At 42.3% G+C, this 21,741-nt stretch overlaps 1 protein-coding gene across 1 annotated transcript in view; it reads right to left on the bottom strand.

Moving 5' to 3' along the window:
- Positions 1-21,741, bottom strand: part of ANKAR (ankyrin and armadillo repeat containing) — a 51,802-nt gene that overhangs the window by 4,393 nt on the left and 25,668 nt on the right. The window contains exons 12-20 of the mRNA XM_075001966.1: positions 18,501-18,742; positions 18,154-18,307; positions 17,900-18,061; positions 12,482-12,588; positions 10,593-10,715; positions 5,082-5,240; positions 3,894-4,011; positions 2,907-3,016; positions 181-377 (exon numbers count right to left, since the gene is read on the bottom strand). Of these exons, the coding sequence (XP_074858067.1) occupies positions 181-377; positions 2,907-3,016; positions 3,894-4,011; positions 5,082-5,240; positions 10,593-10,715; positions 12,482-12,588; positions 17,900-18,061; positions 18,154-18,307; positions 18,501-18,742 (1,372 nt within the window). The remainder of the gene's footprint in view (positions 1-180; positions 378-2,906; positions 3,017-3,893; positions 4,012-5,081; positions 5,241-10,592; positions 10,716-12,481; positions 12,589-17,899; positions 18,062-18,153; positions 18,308-18,500; positions 18,743-21,741) is intronic.

A 21,741-nucleotide genomic window follows, 5' to 3' on the forward strand; every position in this document is an offset into this window, starting at 1 on the left:
AACAATTTTTTTTTGCATGTGTCTGTGGCACAGTTGTAGGCACGTGTTTTTTGCATAGAAACCTCTGCTTCCATATTTGGAAAAATTATTCTTACATCTAAAATCAAATAATTATTATTTCTATTTCATTTTTTTAATTTCAGTAAACATACACCCATACAAATGGCCAGGAGATGATACCTTAAAGAAGGCAGCCCCACTTCTTTTTGCCTTTGAAATTCTTTTACAAATTTCTGACTTATTTTTGCATCCCTGCTGAGATTGCTTATTAGACGTGTGAACTGCTTAGGTTTGTTTCTGCATTCCTCTAGTAGATGGCGATACGCAGTACCGTTAAATGTTAAGTATCCCAGAGCACAAGCTGTGGCTATACGAACCTAGAAGGAACAGAAGTGTTGTCTGTGATATTGGTTTAAGGATGATTATCAATCTGATTTAAAAAAAAAAAAAATCTTCACTTTAAATAAAGCAACTATATTATCAAGACAGAGCAAGGATGCTTGCTCACAGCTCTCAACATAGCTGACAAGCCTGCAAATGAGGATCATAATAATAGTCAATAAATTAAAATTAAAAAAAAAACAACCACCAGTCAAAGATAAATTTGAGTCTACAGTTGATAGCCTGGTGCGTAGGATCAGGCCTGAAGTGAACCGTAGGGAGTTTTACGATTGACTTTAATGAGAGCAAGATAATGCATTTTATAATGGGGCATACATAGAAAAAAAACTGACCAGGCATGGGAAGATGAACACAGATATTTGGCTTTGATCCATGTTGATAGTTGTGCTTGATTAGGCAGTTCAGAAATAACAGCACCCTTTACCGAGGCCTGCTTCACCATCCACCCTAAGCAGGGGAAATGCTGGGGGAGGGGGTGCTCCTGCCCAGCTGAGCTGGAGCACCCCCTGCCCATGGTGCTCCCACACTGCCACAGACCAGGGCTGATCTGGCTGGGTTGATGCCCCCCACCCATGGTGGGCTCAGTGGGGCTGGAGCAGCCTCTACCAGTTAACGATAACTGGCAAGCCTCATCTGTTTAGGGTGAAGGTTACCAGTTAACTTTTTAACATCCCTACGCTACACCCAAACTGTCTACAACTGACAGCCTGACTGTAAAGAGACAAGACTTTACTGTACAAGGACTATTTTCCAAAGCAATTGGAACTCTCTTCTCCTGCAGGCAAGATTCAATACTACAGGTTTAGCTTGTAGTGTGACGAATGTAACAAAAATCCCAAGGATCCTGATATCTAAGTTATCCTGGACTTTTTTCAGCAACAGGTAAACAAAGAAATTCAACCCAGCTCCCTAGCACACCATATGTCAGCAATAAGTAATCTATTTGCTGGATTCTCTGGTTCCTTCATAGAGAACTCTCAACAAGCCAGGTTTCTTAAAGCAATTAGCTTGGCTAAACTTTTGGTTTAACTGTTTGTTCCCAAATTGGGTATTCCATAGGAAGTAACATTCCTACACCATACCCTTTTGAGCCACTGACATCAATAGCTGTTTTCTGCCTATCCATCAAAACATGCTTTCTGGTTGCCATCAAGTCTGAGTTTTTGAGCTGGCAGCTCTATTCATATAGGAGTCTCACTGTGTGTTCCAGGATGAAAAGCAGGTGTTAAGAACACCAGACTCATTCTTGCCTAAAATGAATTATTTTTTTAATTCCCTACAGAAGAGACTTCTCCCTTCATTCTATCCAGAGTCACAGCACCTGAGAAAAAACTTTGGCACATTTTAGATGTTCAAATAGCTCTAAAGAGCTGTAAACACATGCCCCAAATCAACAAAAATACAGGGCTCCATGTTTGTATGCTTTCATCTAAAGAAACAAGGACTGAGCCACGCTATCAGTAACTATGTGGATCAAGCTACACATCATGGAAGCAGGAAAGATGTCAGGTATTTCAGTCCAGAAGGCACATGCCACAAGAGATATGATGATGACACAGTATAAATCCCTTATGCTTCTACTCTGAAAGTCTGCAGAGCAGCAATGAGGTCATACGTTAACACTGTTATTAAATCCTATAAACTGGACTTTCTGGCCTTCACAAAGGTCTCCTGTAGCAGGGATATGGTACAGGCTCTGTAGTGGCTCGGTAACAGCATTGCTATTTGGGGCAATTAACATGGGGCTGGAAAGTCTTCCTTATGTCATTGTCTTCTTACCTCTGTTCACTGCTTGCTACTTCCCATACATCTCAGAATATTGATAGATTCTTTTCTGCTTATACTAATTACCAGGTAAGATATTTACTGTTCTTTATCAGTATTTAACAAACATACATGGACACCTTTGGGGGAAATCCTGGTTCCACTGAAGTCAGTGGATGTTTTGCCACTGATTTCAAAGGAGCTAGGATCTGTGTCTTACAAAGTTATTTTAATATGTTCTTGTTTGTTTAGTGGGCATTTATAAAATATTTCTACTACAAGTGGAACCTCCCTGGTCCCAAAATGAGGAATATGACCGAACAATGTAAGGCTCCACCCACTCAGCACCAGAGAGGCTGTCACTGATGGAGCAGAGTACGGGAGTGGGAGGGGTGCTCAGGTGAAGAGGGAGGGTGGCTGCAGAGCCTGATGGCTTTTTGTCCCTGAGTATCCTCCCGTCACCACTCTTCACCCTTTCCCTCCCTGAGTTTGAATGCTGCAAATCAACTATTTGTGGTGCTCCAGAAGTTGTGGGAGGGTGGGGTAGGAGTTTTTCCCTGTGATGTTGCTGGACAAGGGAAGTCCAGATTATAGAGGTTCAACCTGTAATATATATAAAGTTAAAATTAACATTTATCAACTGATTGTGCAAATAAATAGGTTTAATTAATATACATATGAAAATAAATTTAAAACCGCAACATGAACATTTTGTTTTGGGGAGGAAGGAGAAATTTTACCTCTTCTTTATCTGAGTACAAATGGTAACAAAGACGTTGGATCGTTCCTAGTTCAGTAATTGCTTCTGGAACGCCTGCCCTTGTATGAGCCAGGCTAGCCAGTAACTTCCCTACAAGTTAAATTAGACATTAGAATTACGTATTGTACAACTATCAAACCTATCAGTTTTCTCCCTTCCAGTCTCCTGCATAATTTAATGAAATGTCTTGTTTTTCAAAACTTTTAAAAACATTTTTAAATATTGGCAGTGAAGTTGTCAAATCCGTTTTTTGTCTTCTGTCAATCATTTATACTGCTACATTCTCAATACATTTTTATATCATATAGGATTGATTTCTGCCTCCAAGAAATATGCTTTTGTAAGAGGAATCATTTTAAAATATGATAGCAGTATTTTATTAAGTGCTTCTCCTCTATCATCTTTGGGCAAAATCTTAAAATCCTTCTTCAGTTTTACTCATTTATTACCAAAACTAAACTCACATTGATGTCTACAAGCATTTTGCTTGAACAAGAACTAAATAAAAATAGCAGCCAGATTATAAATTTACAGTTTGCACAGGGTAAGGAGCACCCTGTTAGATATGTTGCCCCAGAAGCAGACCAAAGTTGAACTGTGTCTCAGAGTTACAAATCAGTCCCTGCCTAGGTCCCTGCTTGTTGCAGAGGGGCATGATGGTAATCTGCTAAAGCTCTTTTTCCAGTACTTTACTTCTTCCTCTACACTAGTTTAACTATGGGGAACATAAGTGTGCGAGTAGAAGCCATGCAGAGGCTGCTGCTTCCTCCCCCGTGCTGTAACTGAAGAGGTGGATAGCCACTGCAGCAGACCAAAAGAGGCCTTGCATCCACTTGCTCCTCCGTGCAGATGTTTTGGAAGCGCTATCCTACTACTCAATATCTGATTTTCAAGAAACAACAAGTGTTTTACGAAAATGCTTAGTGTTATATTGCTATGTGGTTTGCTCATCTTCTCCTCTTCTTACCTGTTAGAACAAGAGTAGCTGTCTTTTCAGAATTCAGTAGTTCAACTAAAATACTAACACCTCTTGCAGTCAAAGTAACTTGGTCCACATCTACTATGACTCTGGCTAAAACAACAATCTGAAATCAAAGGAAGATTTTTTTAAAGATAGGAATTTCTTTTAAATACATTTCTTCCATTTCCCTACTTACTTATCACTCGTATATAGTTTACATGACACTGTCAACCTTGTCACTTGCAATTTGCACCTTTGTCCATTGGCAGAAAAAGACACGAGCTTAGTACAGACATGTCAGTGCAATGCAATTTTATCTAGATTTCGCCTACATCTTCAGGTGTTATAGACTTTTCCACTACTCTACAATTTATTGGTTTGTTGCTATTATATTGATCTTTTTACCTATTATCTGTTATTTTATTATCTATTCTTTATCTATTATCTATTCTTCTCTTAGAGTAAATTAAAAACACATAGGCTATGGGTACACTACAGTCATCTGACAACTGAAGTCATAGTCGGAAGAGATTTCCCAAAAAAAACTGTTGACAGAGTGTGGCCACACACAGGAGCCAATCGTAAGAGCGGCCACTCTGTTGACAAAGCGCCTGGACTGCCTGGCTGCTCTCTTGACAAAACTGGCACCCAGAAACACAGCAGACATCTGGGAGAGGCAGAAGATTGGCAGAGGAAGTGCTCTCTTTTGTTGATATACTGTTGACAAAACTCATTTTGTCTGTGGACATTTTGTCTGTGGACAAAACTGGGGTTTTGTTGGCTAAACTCACTAGTTTAGCCATAGCTGTTGGGAATAAACCTGCTTCCCTTAATCAGACAGAATTCCCATTGATTTTTTTCTGAATAAAGATAAAGGATCGGCTCTATAGCCAATATTTATTTCTACCATAAAAAATAGTCCCAAATTCTGATTATTTTTGAAATAGTTCATGACTAGAGACTTGCAGAGAAGACTAGTAACTTTAGAATGTGCAATGTACTTAACAGATTTTATAAATATTACTTTGTTCAGACATTTCAGTTATGTGAAAAGAACTTATATTAATATTTTACGTAAAATCAGTTCTATCAGTTACACTAATTACCATAAAAATCCCACATAAGCTGATTACTAATTTAAAATTATAACTTGTTTTGTGTGGTAATGAAAAAGAAAAAGCACTATTTCTATACCTGAAATGCAGCCATTGCTTTATCTGTCTCGCTTTCTGAAAGCAGAAAAGGTTCAAATGTAGACATTGTAACTGCGCCTGTCTCCAATATCAGGAACTGTTGGACAGGACTGTTGTACGCAAAAAGGGCCAACGCATATCCAGCCCGCAAACAAATATCCTTAAAAAACAAACAAACACAAAACCTCACAGAAACATGCAACACCTGAAGTTTTCATACTATCTAAAAATTAAAGAATAAACTACTATAAAGTTGTTACCAATTGCTATCCTCATATTCTATCTTTGATTTTCATATAAATGCCGCAGGTGAAACCCTCAACAACTAAATAATGATAAGAATGATACTCACCTTTAATCAAAAAACTCAATCAAGAAAAAACAAAAATCCCCCCCTGAAACAAACAGGAAAAAAGGGGAAATGAATATATTTATATTTTTAAAACCTATCCCTGCAGATTATTTTATTAAAAAATTGACAGTCACAGACTCCATGAAGTCCATTAAGGACTTCATTATTGTTACTGATGTTACATAGAAGTATTTCAGATGTTACTGTTAGGGGCAGCAGTTTAAAACTATAAGGTACATATTGTATAACACAAAGCTGTGTGATTCAGCTGGACGCTACAGCAGCAGAGGTCTGTTCCCAGAATGAGAAAGAGCATGCACAGTAGTACCAATGTGGCTTTCTAGCCTCCCATGTCCCAGTTCACAGAAGCTGAAAGATACTAAGCACAGGCTGTGCCTCCCCAAATCCACTTCCTAACACAGGCCTCTGTGTCTGACAGTTGAGAAGACTGGATGGGTGGAGCAGTGGGGCGCAACTCTGATCCTGCAGCTCACTGCTTTGAAATGGAAGTGCCAGACTAGGAGTAAATACAGGACTCTGAGCCTGAAGACAACCCTCTCCAGTGATAGGGGCAAGCGCAACATGCACACATGCTGAATCACGCTAACTTCCAATCAATATAATCAACATTGCTTTTTGTCTGGTGTCAATGTTAGGGATCTGTTCCCAAGCTCCGTCTGCCCCCTGCAGTAACAACAGTAAAAAAATTACTGACGCCTGAAGTGACACCCACAATTCTAAGGCAGCAGGAAAGGAGAGTCAAGATCCAAAAAGGGCAGCGTTGGAGGAAGGGTTTAGAGCTCAGTGTCATGAGCTCTCTTCACACCTATTTAGGGAGTGGGTGCAGATCCCCTCCAACAGCCTTACACACCAGGCACAAGGGTCCTCAGGAATTATTAGCACTTGCAGAAGAACTACCAAGTCACTTACGTACATTCGGGGTGTAAGGTTTGAACCCATTTGTAGCATTCAGTCATTTCTTTCTGAACTGAGAATCTCGTAGTCATGAATTTAGTATATGCTTTAATTCTGAACAATATGTTTAATCTTGAAATTGTGATAGCATTTATGCCATTACCCTTGCTGCAACTGGACTTCAGCTTATCGTAAACCTTTCTAATTTCAGACTGATATGTGTGTATCTAAGTCAAGCTATAGAGCTATTAAACAACTGTACTGTTACGCCTTTTGAGTGAAGCTGTTTGCCAACAATTTGAGGTCTTAGAAAGTTGTTCCAGTTAGGAGAAGAAATTTGTGATGGTGTCAGGTTTTTCTCTGATGCAATTTTGTTTATTTACAAAGACATACAAGTTCCTGTTTCCCTGAATGCACAAACACACAAATAATCAGAGATTGCATCCTTACTCATAAGCCCAAGCCTCTTTTAGCCAGCACAAGGCCCAAAAGTCTTCTCTCTGAGGCTATGTCTACACCATAGCATAAAGTCAATTTTAAGGCACTTAGCTCAATTTTATAATGTAACTGTCTTCACTGCAACTAACATTAGGCTGATTTTAAGGGAGCTAAGGTCGACTTTCTCGACCCTCCCCTCCCAGGTGGTGTAATGCCAAGTTTGAATTTAAAAGGTTGAATTATCGCTAGTGTGGAAACAGAGTTACTTTAAATCGATTTTATTGGTCTTCAGAGATATCCTACAATGTCCCACACATGTCCATTCTGGCCACTTTCACCTCAGCTGCTCTTCAGATGTACAGGAAGTAGATAACAGGAAGCCCTGGAATTTGAATTCGTTTTCTTTCTGACCAGCATGGATAGCACACCTCAGGAGCGATCGCATCTAGCCATCATGAGTTCTCAGGGTTCTAGTTCTGATCAGAATTGTCACAATAACAAAAAAGCCCCAGTACAGAGCCATCAGGAAATCCAGGATATCATTTCTGCATGGGTTGACAAATCTGTGTTGAGCAAACTGCAAAACAGCAAAAGCAATGCAGACATTTATGGGAAGATATCCCAGGGCACAGTGGAGAAAGCATAAACCCAGCAATGCTAGGTCAAAATCAAGGAGCTCAGGCAGGCAAATCAGAAGAAGCCAAGTGGTGATCTGGGACATCTCCCAAAACATGCTGCTTTTACAAGCAGCTCAATGCGATTCTTGGGAAGAACCCAACCACAGTCGCCAAGGATTGCATGGACTGCTCAGGAGACCATGCTCAGCTCTCTGGTGTGAGTCAAGAAGGTGAGAAGGAGGCAGAGGCCAATGAAGAAGAGGATGCTGCCAGTCAGCAAACACTGAGGAAGTTGATCCTGCCAGCAGCCAGGAGCTCTTCCTCACCCTGAAGCCAGTCCCCTCATTGACATCTTATGCTCCAGAGTTCAACGCTGGAGAGGGCTCTTCTGGTGGGTACATTTTTTAAACTGCTACAAGCGGATTGCAGCTGGGTTGGGGTATAGGTTTACTTCTGTGGAGCATATTTTTTAAACTGCTACAACCAGGTTGCAGGTTAGACGTGGTGGATCTATGACCCTTAGAACAACCTGTTGATATTTCTGGGGGTGGAGCACTTATCCTTTTTGGAGATCTCCATAAAGGTCTCAGACAGGTACTCTTATTATTTTGCATGAACTTTTTGGGGAGGGCCTGATTTATTCCAGCTTTCACGATAGTACACCTTGCCACACCAGGCAACCAGTAAGTAATCTGGTATCATAGCATCACATGGCATTCTGGCAAATTTTCCAGCCCTGTGTTCACACATTATAAGCATATTTTCTTTTTAACTCTATTATTCTTAGGAGGCTGATGGGTCTTTTTGAAACCTAGAAGAAGCACAGGAAGTTTCATTAAAGTTTGCCCCCTTAACATTACCAAACTGCTTCCTGGCCATTTACATTTCCCAGGACTTCCCTGCTGCACCACATGGCTGGTGGGCTCTCATGGCCCCCTTCATCTTCCCCCTTCATCCAGCTGGTGGGATCTCATGGCCCTCTCCCCTCCCACTACACCACTGGAAGGCTCCCCGTCTCACTCCCCCGACCACATTTACATTTTACAGGGCTGACCCACCCCTCTAGCCCACCATGCATCCAGCAGGCTCCTAACCTCCAGCAACCACATAGCTGCTGAGCTGTGTGGACACTGCTTCCAGACACCAGCATGCCCAGCATGGGCCTTCCCTATTTAAAATGGCTTTTTTTCCCTGCACAGGGCTTAGGAGGTGCCACTGAGAAAATGTTTTTATGCACTTCACGCTTTACAGGCCTTTGTTTCAAGCCCTCCCCCCCTCCCCCTCCCGCTACCATGATCTTATCATGTCAGCAGTGAAAGTGGGCTGGAGAAAAGGAAGTTACTCACAGCTGGTCATCTCAGACCTCCAAAATGGTGCAGTCCCACCAGTGTGTGCTGATTTCACGTCTCCAGAACTGGCACTCCACTGCATGCAATGCATCCAGGGCATCCAGCAACTCTGCATTCCTGGTCTCCAGTCCTTCAATATCATCCAAATCATCTGCATCCACCTCATCCTCCCACTGGCTTTGTCTAATAAAATACTGCACAACACTTCAGGAAGTGGCCGTAACACACTGTGCAATGACTCTTAGCTGTTCAGGATCCATGCTAGCACCACGAGTCAGGAGCAGCCTTTGTCCCAAAAAACGGCACAAAATTCCTTCAGCCATTTGTTTTCCAGGGGTGTGGGGGGTGTTGCACTCTGGGATGATGATATCTGACACACAGCAAGCTCTTATGGCACATTTTTTCCCATAACACACTGGGGAAAAGCCCAGAATTCAAAGGAGCTGCAGGAATGGTGGGATAGGTGCCCATACTAGCTAAGATAATGGAGACACACTATGGCCGTATCTACACTAGCCCGAAACTTCGAAATGGCCATTCGAATGGCCATTTCGAAGTTTACTAATGAAGCGCTGAAATGCATATTCAGCGCTTCATTAGCATGCGGGCGGCCGCAGCACTTCGAAATTGACACAGCTCACGGCAGCGCGGCTCGTCCAGATGGCGCTCCTTTTCGAAAGGACCCCGCCTACTTCGAAGTCCCCTTATTCCCATCAGCTCATGGGAATAAGGGGACTTCGAAGTAGGCGGGGTCCTTTCAAAAAGGAGCCCCGTGGGGACGAGCCGCATGGCGGCGAGGCGCATCAATTTCTAAGTGCCGCGGCCGCCCGCATGCTAATGAAGCACTGAATATGCATTTCAGCGCTTCATTAGTAAACTTCGAAATGGCCATTTGCGTGGCCATTTCGAAGTTTGGGGCTCGTGTACACACGGTGTTGACTTTATGGACATTTGTGGACTCTCATCTTCAGCTAGTGGTAAAAAGACTTCAATAAATTTGACTTTATTTCATAGTGTAGACATAGCCTAAGATTCTGTCAAGAATACACGTGGGGCTGATCCAGGCTATGTCTGCAACTTCCTTCTCTCTGTGCCTGGCTGCATCTACATATGCCCCTTTGAGCAGCCTGGAAGTTGCTAAAGAGGTGTGGAAGTAAATTTCCATGCCTCATTAGCATATGGCCACGTGATTCAGAGTGCAGAAGAAGCTCTTCCGGACTCCAAAGTAGCCATGTAGATGCACGGCCCATGGGGATCTCCCAGAAGGAAACCCTCCTTCCAGAAGTCCCCTCTTCCTCAAAATTTTGAGGAAAAGGGGGATTCCAGAACAAGGGTTTCCTTCCGGAAGATCCCTGCAGGCTGCATGTTTACATGGCTATTTTGGAGTCCGAAAGAACTTCTTCCACATTCCAAATCACATGGTCATATGCTAATGAGGTGTGGAAAATTTACATCTGTGCCTCATTAGCATCTTCCGGACTGCTCATTACCCATGCCCCTTCCCTCTAGGAAGGGGCATGGGTAGATGCAGCTCCTTTGTTTTAGGTGAGGACTGCGATAAATGGTCTTAACTGTTTCTTACAACTATCAAATTAAGAGCAGCTGTTATACCCACCAGCTTCAACAAGAATTAACTCAACCCATAAGAGTATTTAAAAACAGTTATATTAAAAGATACTTTTGATATTTGTATATGACATTTATCATATGAACTTCATATCTGGAACTACTTCATATTAAATTTGCCAATATTTCTCCTTATTTTGCCCATGGTGACACTGTGACAGTAACACAGAATACTTTTTCTTACATTAATACTGCCAGTTTACCAAATGCAGTACCTTATCAGGTGCATTAAGAAGTTCAAGAACATCACCATAATCAAAACCCTCCTCCTCTTGTAACACAGTCTGTAAGTTGCTGTTTCTTAAAACAATGCAAGCCAAGGAATATGCAACTTCAACCTAAATATATATGTTAAAGAAAAATATAGAGATCATATAATTACACTTTGCAGACCACATTCATGGCATGTTTTATTGAATAAATAATAAATCAGCTTATAATAGAAAACTAAACATGTAGATTATAGGAAAACTCACTTCAACAAAATATAATTGAGGCCAAGAATTACTAGGCTTCCAAAAATCAGTATTTATATGGATAATGAAAACATGCACAGTTGTATTAGGCAAAATTTACAAAATATCTATTTTATAAGGGAGAGAAACCTTGTTGCTTCATGGCATAAACCAGGTACTGAACTAAAGCTGTTTAAAAAAACAAAACAAAACAAAACAAAACAAAAAAACCTCCCCATATGGTCAAGTTACTTCTTAATTGCCCTCTTCTGGGTTTCTTGCATAGTCTTTTAGAGCATATTGGTAACTGCTAGAGCTTGGATACTGGACTATACTGACCTCTGGTCTGGACCAATATGGGAATTCCTGTGTGTCTTACCTCAAATCATGATTAACTTGTGTCCTGAAGTGAGAACTGATTGCCCTTGCAATGTATGTGGCATAAGCAGATGTATTTTGTCCACTGCTCTACAGGGTCTTTGCTTTACTGGTTTATTTATGCAGTTTAAATTAAACCTATACTTTAGGATTAGACCAAATGACCACTTGTAATTCTTGCTCTTTAAAGATTGCAATAACACTCACATTCAGGGCCATGCTTCTCTAGAGTCAGATTAATATATTCGTCATCCAATCCACACCAGGGTATTAATGGCTCAAAAATAGCTCTAGTTTAAAGCATTCTGAGCCTGGTCATTCAAAGCTCTGTTATGTTCTAAGGAATCAGGACTACAGAAATATGAAGCTGCTGAACTCTCTTTCATATTCAAATTCGACACATTAACACGTGGTTTGAACCGGGATGCAAACTTTCTGGGACATTATAGGGGCTCTTTGGCATACTTGGCTTAATCTAATTCTTGACTCTCCCCCCAGCACCCCTCTGCTCTCTGATTTGCTCACCTTGATAATTTTTTTTTTCTGATTTGTCAGCTTTGATTACTGTTTTGGTTCTCTGTGGCTTAAATATTGAGTCTGTTCTGGTATGGCTATGGTCTGAAGAAGTGGGTCTGTCCCATGAAAGCTCACCTGATAAATTATTTAGTTAGTCTATAAAGTGCTACTTGACTGCTTTTTTGTTTTGATGGATAAATTATAATTCTACTTACTCCATGCCTAGACAAGCAGAGTATTTATGTGCTATCATATCACCAGCACGTAGGAGGTAGGTTTGGTCCCTTATAGCTCATTGTGCATTGAAGATGTGCCACTATATCAAATTGTGTACAAATCTGTCATATGTTATTCCCTGCATTAAAAGAACACACTCAAAAGGGACATTATGAATTTGCAAAGAGAAGTCCAATATTCACAAACAAGTAGCTCATCTAGAAAAAGCTCACTTAAGAGAAATCCATAAGGAAAAATCAATCCTTGCAGCATATCTTTGATGTTTTACTTTACTTTTGTGATTGCCTTCATACACTCAAAAATAAGGGGCCATTGTTTTACAGGTATGGTTTGCAACTATTCCTCAGTAGCTGACTTTTGAAACATCTTATTAAAGAAGGGCTTTATTTATTTCTCATCCTTAGCTTCCAAATGATGATAAGAAGTGTTCTCAGAAAGTTCAATTCTGAATACTTCTCAGCCACAGAATGTGCTTACACATGCACATGAACCCCCTCACACATGCCATTATTCCGCACCTTTATCTGAAGAGAATTATGATTTTTAAGCAGGTGAACCAATATTGGTAAGGCCTGTTCCTCCACTATGTTTTTCTGGCTGACTGGATTGTTTGTATGAGCCACACCTGTAAGAGACCACATGTCAGATGTATTCTGTGTAAGACATTAGTGCAAGGAAGAGAAAGCATAAAATGGTCTAATTTATATTTACTTGTGGCCAATTATGTAAAAGTAATGGTACCATACTCTAAAAACTTGAAATAACTAAGTATTAGAGCTAATTCAGGTGTTCTACCTTTATGTACAAGGACCAGGTGTACACATAGGTATGCCTGCTTTCTGTTGCTGACAGCTCCCTAGAAAAAATACTTGAAGAAAAGGAGGGTGAACATGGAGTCAATTCAAAGAAGTCCATCACAGATGGTGAATTTTCATTAACATGTTTTCACACATTAAGTCTTGAAGACTGTAATAAGCACTAAAGTTGCCTGCCTGAAGCTCCATCTGCACTATAAAATAAAATAGATTTTTCACAAATTTGACTTTTTAACTTCAATCTTATAAATTTTAAGTTAATTGTCCAGAAATGTACAGGAAAGTCAATTTAGCGTTTCTCTGTGTTGACTTACCGCATCTTCATTGCCTTATCCAAGGTTGACTGTGTGAGTAGTGCATTGTGGATACCTATCCCACAGTGCCTTAGCCCTGTTGCATTCTGGGGGATTTGTACCACTGGGCTATGGGGAAAAGAATTGCTGCAGTTGCTTGTGGGTGTTTGATGTTACTATCCCAGAATGCAAAGCACTCTTCCAGAATTCAAAGTACCCATTAACCATGAGAAAATGAACAGGAGATTACAGCACAGTGCTAGCACAAGCACAGATCTTCAAATGCTTCGAGTCGCTGCACAGACTGTTATGGCAACTTCCCAGAATGTCACGCAGTTTATCTTTTGATGATGAAGGCAGTGGGATGAGATGATGGTTGAGGATGATGATGAAGATGTTGGAGAGGAAATCACTCAACTGCAGACCAGGAGCGTAGAAATGCTGGTTGCCCAGGATGCATTGCTGACAGTGGAGAAGCAGTTTTCAACTCATGAAACCAGCACACACTGGTGGGACCACATCTTTTTGGAGTCCTGAGTGCAGAACTTTTGTATGTGCAAGCAGACTTCTATGGAACTTTGTGATTTGCTGCTTCCACCACTGTGAAGCATAGCAATACAAGAATGAGACTGGCTTTAACAAGTGAGTGTCTCAGTCTCACAAGCGAGTGGCAATTGTTCTACAGAAGTTTGCAATGCCCAACAGTTACCGGTCAGTGGCAAATCAATTTGCAGTAGGCAGATCTACAGTGGGGCCTGTGGTGGTACAGGTAGCCAGTTCAATCTGTTGGCATCTCCTGAGGAGCACTGTGACCCTGGGAGATGTACAGGCCATAGAGGATGACTTTGCTGGCATGGGGTTTCCTAATTGTGGTGGCGCAACAGAGGCCGCAGTTCTTTCACCTTCACCTAGCATTGCTGTGCGTCCCGGGAGTAACCTCTGTAGATCATCCCATGCAAAATTTTTTCAAAAATCTCCACATTTCACTTGGAGACTCAAAATCTGCCTGCCACTGAGTCCTCTTCCCAAACAGCAAGGAGATCCATGATCTCATTATGGGTCCATGCTGCAGCTCTCTTGCAACCTTGAGAACTCAGATCACAAACCTGAGTACTCATGTTGGCAAGAGACTACTACTGATGCAATGGATACCAATGCAATGCAATGGCTACCGATGAGACAGCTAAAAGAAATTCAAGATTCCAAACACCTTTTAAATTTCCCAGGCTTGCTGGTGACTAATTCAAATTCATGGGTGTCCTGTTACTAACTTTCTGCACACCCGCGGAGGAGCTGAGATGGAAGTGACCAGAGGAGACAACCGTGGGGCATTGTGGGATACATACAGGACACCTCTGCAGGCTAATAAAGTTGATGTAAAGACATGGTGTTTTCACATTCACCTTAATTCAAACTTTTAAATTCTAACTTGATGCTATGCTCAGCCACTTTTAACAGTGTTATAATATTGACCTGAATGCTCCCTAATATCGACCAAATGGTATTTTAAGTGAAGACAGTGACATTGTAAATTCGAACTAAGTGCTTTAAAATTGACTTTATCATGTAGTGTAGACATAGCCTGAGAGCAGTTATAGAAAAAGTGGAGAATCATTATGCCCTCTAGTAAAAAACTCCACCCTACCCTATATAATAGTCCTGACTAAATCTACATAATGTTTTTCAAATACATCCACAGACATTTAAAATTCCAGAGACTGCCTTAGATGTCACTTTTACTTGTAGCAACTGAACATAGACATCTTCTTGAGGGGAGCCCCTGCTTCCTTGTAATTGAGTACAGTGCACTTCACTATTTCAGATTTGTCATTTATTGTGGTTTATCCAGCCAAGCTAGCCTCATATGTCAAGAAGAGACAGGACAGAGAACTTATTTTAAGAGAACAAATATTTCATATATGTCCTAAAAACCTAATGAAACAAGCCAGCAGTCACGTAATACTTTAAAGACTAAGAAAATAATTTTTTAGGTGATGAGCTTTTGTGGGGCAGACCCACTTTTTCAGATCTGGAAACAGTGCCTTACTGGAAATATCTGAAGAAGTGGGTCTACCCCACAGAAGCTAATCACCTAATAAACGATCTTGTTAATCTTTGAAGTGCTGCATGACTGCTTTTTTGTTTCATCAAGATAAAGACTAACCCTCTCTGTTACTGTTCTAAATGCATTAGTGTTGGGATGAATGTAGATTAGGGACAAAGGAAAATTATCTGATCTGATTTACATTAAATTCCAAAAGCATCATAGCAAAGAATTTGGGATGAAAATATTGGATTACCTTATTTTTATGTAATACCAAAATGAATTTAGACAAGAAGGTTTAGAGAGCTTATTAATTTTCCTGCAGTACATGATGACAAAAAATGCCTCTTCAACAGGATTTGAATTTGGGGAGGAGTGCTGGAACTCTCCAAGCAGTAGATGCAAAATTTACATTTTCAGCATCCTCTCCCTCCCCATTAGTCACATCCCTGGTTTTTCATCATGACAGTTAAATTGGTGGACATATGGTGCAAAAACCATTTTGCTTTAAAGGAAACCTGCAAAAAATAATAAGAGTGATTTTGTGCCTACACACACACACACACACACGACATCCTAAAAAGGAGGCAATACTTGTGAGAAAAGAAGTATTTTTCCCTTTGTCCTTTTTACTTAGAATTCAGGTTTTGTGAACCTCAGAGCAGTCTATAAATGTTCTAAAACTGGTTGGTTTTTACATCAGAGCAACCATACAAGTAAAACCTGAGTAACTGGAAATAGGAAATTATTTTTTATTTAAACTTTTTATGCCACTCATTTTTGGCCTGGGGCTTTTATTTATTTGTTTGTTTATTTATTTATTTTGGCTATCACATATTTAAATAAAGAAGAAGCATGACTTTTTAAGGAATTGTCACCTTAATTTAAGGGCTGTGAAATGCATTCAATTCACATAATTAGGTTTTCAATATCTTCCAACAAAAAGTCATATAATAAGTCTTGACATTTCAGATACTTTCAGGATGAAAACAAGAATAAAGAATGGGCAGGCATCTTTATATACCATAAGGAAATAAGCTGTCATAAAAGTAATATTGTTATTTTTATAGTAGTCCCTAATACAAGTCAGACTGTAGTCCCAAAGAGTTCACATTCTAAATCTTTAGCTCTGACACAACAAATAAGGATAATTAAAAACAGGCAGAATGGCTATGACAAGAATTACAAAAATAGAAACCGTTGACAGCCAGAGAACAAAACTGGGCTAGGTGTTATCAATGGTAATTTATGGCACCATCACTTTGTTAGGGTACATGGTTCTTTAAAACCCTCTACAGACTCTGTACAGACTTAACCCTAACTTGCATAGACTCTGGCCCAAAGGGCTCATGATACACTATTAAAATCAAAAGGATGGACATTCAGGCTGAGGCTGGAGCTGGCATTAGGTTTCAGTGTCCGTACCACAATGCCTACACTACTGTTTCTAGCTTAACAGCGTGAGCACAAGCCTGCCACATATTTTAAAAAACTCTGTGTATATGCACCCCAAATCTCTCATGGCATTGCTTGCCACACTTAGCAATGACCTACTTGTTAACCAATTCTATCACCCACTCATAGACCAAGGTATTCTGAATCATGCAGAATTCAGCTGAACCATCAAATGATGGTTGAACATGGTCACCAGGGCATAGATAATTAGCAACATGTTCATAAGAAGCTTTTAAACTACACTGATAGAGAAGCCAGTTATGGGATAATAACAATACTACAAAAGCAGCACGTGCTCTTCCGCATGCGAAAAATCTGGAGCCAGCATTGGGCGTTCCACTCGCCCATCACCAGCTGGTCCCACCAGTCTGAGCTGGTGGTGTAGCTCCAGACACGTCTGATGAGTCAGGGATGTGGGCACTGTCACAGCAAGGCAGCAGCAATGATGGCTTCCTCCTTATGGGAGGAGTCAGGTTTGTCCCTCCTTCTCTGGAGGAGAAGGACAGCAGGGATGAAATAATGCAGAAACTGCAGCAGTCATGGGTGTGGCCAGTGCAAGCCCAGGGGCTGCTCTGGTGGCACAGCTAACAGGAAAGGCCAAAGTCTCTCTCAGTATGCCTGCGAGCCCTGCACTAGCTTTGCTGTCTCTCTGAGAGGTATGCAAGCCTTGGCATGGGCAGGGAATGTGACCCGGGGGAGGCCCTTTAAGGGCGGGCTGAACTTTTGCTTCAGGAAGGGCTTGGTGTCCATGCAGCCCTGAAGCTTCCAGGTCATTGGACCTCACTCTGTCGACAGAGCGGTCAGGGTGTGTGGATGCTCTCTGTTGACAGAAGGAGTCAACAGAGGGAGACTGTATTAGGTGTGGATGTGTTCTGTAGACAGAGGTTGTGTCAGGGAAGATCTGTTGACAGTGACTTCTGTCAACACAACCCTATAGCGCAGACACAGCTTTTGTCTACATTGGCACTTCAGTGGTGGAAATTTTAATGTGATGAACCACATGGTGTTTAGCTGTGGAGTATTAATCACCTACGCATCACTGAAAGCAATTTTGTGTGTGACATTTCATAAGCATAACAGTCGCTCTAAAACAGTGGTTAGGACAAAATTACTTAATGTACCCAGGGGTTTAATGTATGAATAAGTAAGAATTTTGTTCATGATGTGATTTCTCTTTATATTGAAGAATTATACCTCAATTCTCTTCTAATATTAATACTCAATAAAATCTTTTTCTTCTGTTGCCATTGTTTCATTTTTACCATTCAAAGCCAGGTAATATTTGTTTTGTTTTTTAAACACTGTAAAAACATAAAACATTTTACAAACCAATACAGATGGTCCCCAAAGCTCTGATGACACTCAAGAGTGTGCCTTCTGCTATCTTTGTGCTTCTCAACAATCGAACCAAAGGGTCAATTCCATTCCCTTCACATATTTGATTCTGATGAAGTTTGCTGTCTTTGCTAAGAGCTATGACGGCTTCACCTCCTTCCAAAACAAAGCAAAAATATATTTTAAAAAACATCCAATAAACTCTCCAATATTTTGCAAATGTATGTGAATCAAAAATAAAATCTTACCAACATACTGCATTTTATCAGATGGTGACAAAAGCATATCAATAATAAAGTTGTACCCAATCTGTTCTGCCATAAACTTCTGTTGTTTCAGCGTTTGTCCTGCCAGTGCCCACAAAGCTGTAGCACCTTGTTCCTTAACTGTCAGGTGAAATGCCTGAAAGTTTGAAAAAAAACCCAAACATTTTCCATGACTAGCAGAATATTGCGTCTTACGTATTTAAAAAACTGCTCCATGATTCAGACAGTTTTCCAATGATTCAAAGCAATACAGCCAATTTTAAGCTTTTTTCTAATGAACACATTGATTTAAGACTTTAGAAAAATAAAAATATGAAATAAATTCTTGCCTTCAGGAGCTTTAAAAGATATTTTGTAATTGATTTCTCCAGAAACTGTTTCTGTACACGGGCGTTGTTGTCTGATAGTGCTTCTATAGCCATAGCACCTTTCACCTGGATGCTGATTTTCCTTCCACGGAGAAGCTCAATCAGAGGACCAATTGCATCAGCATCTACAATGGCATCCTGCATCACATCATTCCCTTGAGCAAGTTCTGCGAGAGCTGCTGCAGATACAGCCTGGAGCACATCTTTAAACCATAAAGTATTAAACGGAGAAGAATCAACAAAATTATCTTCTTCTTTTAGAAGATTTTATTTTAGATTAGTAGTAACTGTGTTTCAAAGAGATGTTACGGCTAACACGCTTGAGGCTTACAGATAGTGAAAATGATTAAACATTTAGTCATTTCTGACTTCTGGGATATTCTTCAAATTTAAATCTTAAGGCTATGGGGATTGTCAAACGCCTCAAAGATGTGATCTGCATCGTTGATGTGGCTCTGTGAAGTTTAATATAGGGTAAACTTGTTAGCTGCACGGGGCAGTGCTGCTATCTTGATCTCATGGAAATCTCAGACGAGAAAATATTTTGCAGGTCAAGAACACAGATTAGTCAGAACACTTCTCATAAGCTTTCTGCAGATAAATTATTAACCTTAGGGCTTGCCTACACTAGCCCCCTCCTTCAAAGGGAACATGTAAACGAGCCTCATCGGTGAATAGCAATGAGGTGCACCATATGCATAGCAGCACCTCATTGCTATTCACCGATCAGGTTCATTTACACGTCCCCTTTGAAAGAAGGGGCTAGTGTACACGAGCCCTTAATGTTGCGATAGTATTCTATTACCACCATTATACATTGTACATATACAACTTGTTTTCAGGTATTTTGGATTGTTATAAATGAAGACCAAAGTATGAACAAGACAAAATAGTGAACAAAATTCTACACCTATACAATTAGATGCAAATCAATTAAATTGCATGAGACAGAATTGAGTACAGAATTGTCCCTTCCCATCTATGTCTTTTCTTTCAGGGTTTGCAAATCTATTATATATTTCAGTCTATAACGTGCCACGGGACTTCTTGTGGCATATATTTTGGAGTGCATCTTTCTGTCTGTTGGTGCTATCTTTGTTCAAGACCTCTTAAACCCTAAGAACTACAGCCATGAAATCTGTATGTGGCTGCCTCTTACACCAGCTTAAATCAAGGTCAGGGGTTGGTTGTGCCTGGAAAGTGGGAAATGCCTGCAACCCCAGGACATGGAAAGGGAGGAATGCCACAGGAGGAATGCCCTACGTTAGACTCACCACAGGGAACAGCCACAATGCAGAGTGACTGCTCCGGGCTGCGCAGCAGGAAAACAGTGGCCATGTGGAAACAGGGCTCTCTACCCTGCCAGAAGAGGTAAGTGCCCCTCTATCCCAACACTGCTGGCACTCAGCCCCTGCAGTCCCACTGCCCCTGCCCCGCCCCTGCAAATCCCACACACAATTAGCTCCCCCTGAGAGACTGCAGCCAAAAGCCCCAGGCCTCCCCCCACCCTGCCCCTCTCCAGGGGAAAGATCCCCAGGCCCAGCCACTGTGCTGCTGCTGTGATGGGGCCACATCTCTCTTCTGTGACCCCAGCCCCACTGCTGCTACTGGGCTGGGACTGGGGAAAAGGCCACTGGGCTAGGACCAGGAAAAAACCACAGCCCCAGCCCTGGATCCAGCCCTAACTCCCATGTTGCTGCTGGGCCAGGAGCTGTACAAAACTGCTGTGGTTCCAGCCCTCCCCGCCCACCGCCAGGGCTGGGGAAAAAGCTGAGGGTGCAGCCCCTGGCTCTGGCTCAAGCCCACACCGCATCCTGGGCTGGGTCTGGGGCCAGGAAAAAAGCCCCAGCCCAGGACCCAGACCCAGCCCGGTCCCTCTACTGCTGAGTTGGGGCCAGAGAAAATAGCTAGGGCCCCAGCCCTCTTACTGCTGCTGGGCTGGGGCCCCTGAAAGGAACCTTGGCCTCAGCCCTGGCATCCAGTTGCTGCTGAGCCAGGGAAAAAAGCTGTTACGATGGCTATACCCTCTCCTGTGGTCCACGCTGAGGCAGGGGAAGGGCCCCCCAGCAAGGAGCCCAGTGTCAGCCTCCCCCTCGAGTGTGGGACGGTTGCTCCCCACTGCCAGGATCTACGGCTGGGGCTGCAGAAGCTAGTCTGGCCTGGCCCAGCCCAGCCCAGTCCTCCCCGCAGAGATACTGGGACCAGGAAGCACGACCCAAACCCACCGTGAGGAGATACCAGGGCTAGTCAGTGCAGCCCAGACCCTTCCCCATGGATCCAGGTCCACCTTGGCCACTGCGGCCACCCCCAGTAAGCCCCCTGAGACCTCCCAACCCCTGCCATGAGCCCCCTGCTCTGCATCTCCCCGACCCTCTGCCTTGATACCCTTCCAACATCCAATTCTTTGCCCTCAGACCCTCACCTCTGCCCTCAGACCCCCACCACTGCCCTCCCCCCAGTACCTTCCACCCCGGCCCTGAACCCCACCAACAAAACCCCTACTTTGATGTTGGCACCCCTGCCATGCCCTGACCCTCCCACACACACTAAACTCTTTGCCTTCACCCCGACCCCTTACCCTAACCACACCAACTACATCCCTTGCACTAAACCCCCCCAATTCTCCCACCCACCTTCTGGACTCTTCCACCCCCATGCTCTGACTACAGCTCACCCCCACACCCCAATACTTCTTCTAAGCCCCACCATCACCAAACTCTCGGCCCTCGGTCCTCTGGCCTCATTCTACCACCCTCTACCCCTGCCCTAAGCCTCCCCCACAGCAAAGCCCCTGCTGTGGCATCCACACCCCCATCTCCTACCCAGACCCTCCTCGCTCACACCAAACAATATGCTCTGAGTCCCCACAACCCTGCTCTCACTCCAGCACCCCTACTCTCAGTCCTGAGCCCCCCACACCCAAATCCCTGCAGCACCTCCCACCCCCTGCCCTGACCCCCCAACACTCCCAGACTCCTGTTGTACTCCTATGCCCCCTACCATCAGCCCACCCTAACACTCGCCTATCCCCCTCTGTTTAGTCTGGCAAAACACAGACTGAAAATGTTCTCTACCAACAAGTTCTATGTAATCTTTGAATCTCTCTCAAACTTTTATTACTACAAACTTCCCCCCCCTCAGTTTCCAGCAGTACAAACATTTGCAGAAACCATATTTATTTTCCTTTTATTTTCCAAATGGG

Source organism: Carettochelys insculpta, chromosome 8 (assembly GCF_033958435.1).
Source record: "Carettochelys insculpta isolate YL-2023 chromosome 8, ASM3395843v1, whole genome shotgun sequence".
Taxonomy (NCBI): Eukaryota; Metazoa; Chordata; order Testudines; family Carettochelyidae; genus Carettochelys; species Carettochelys insculpta.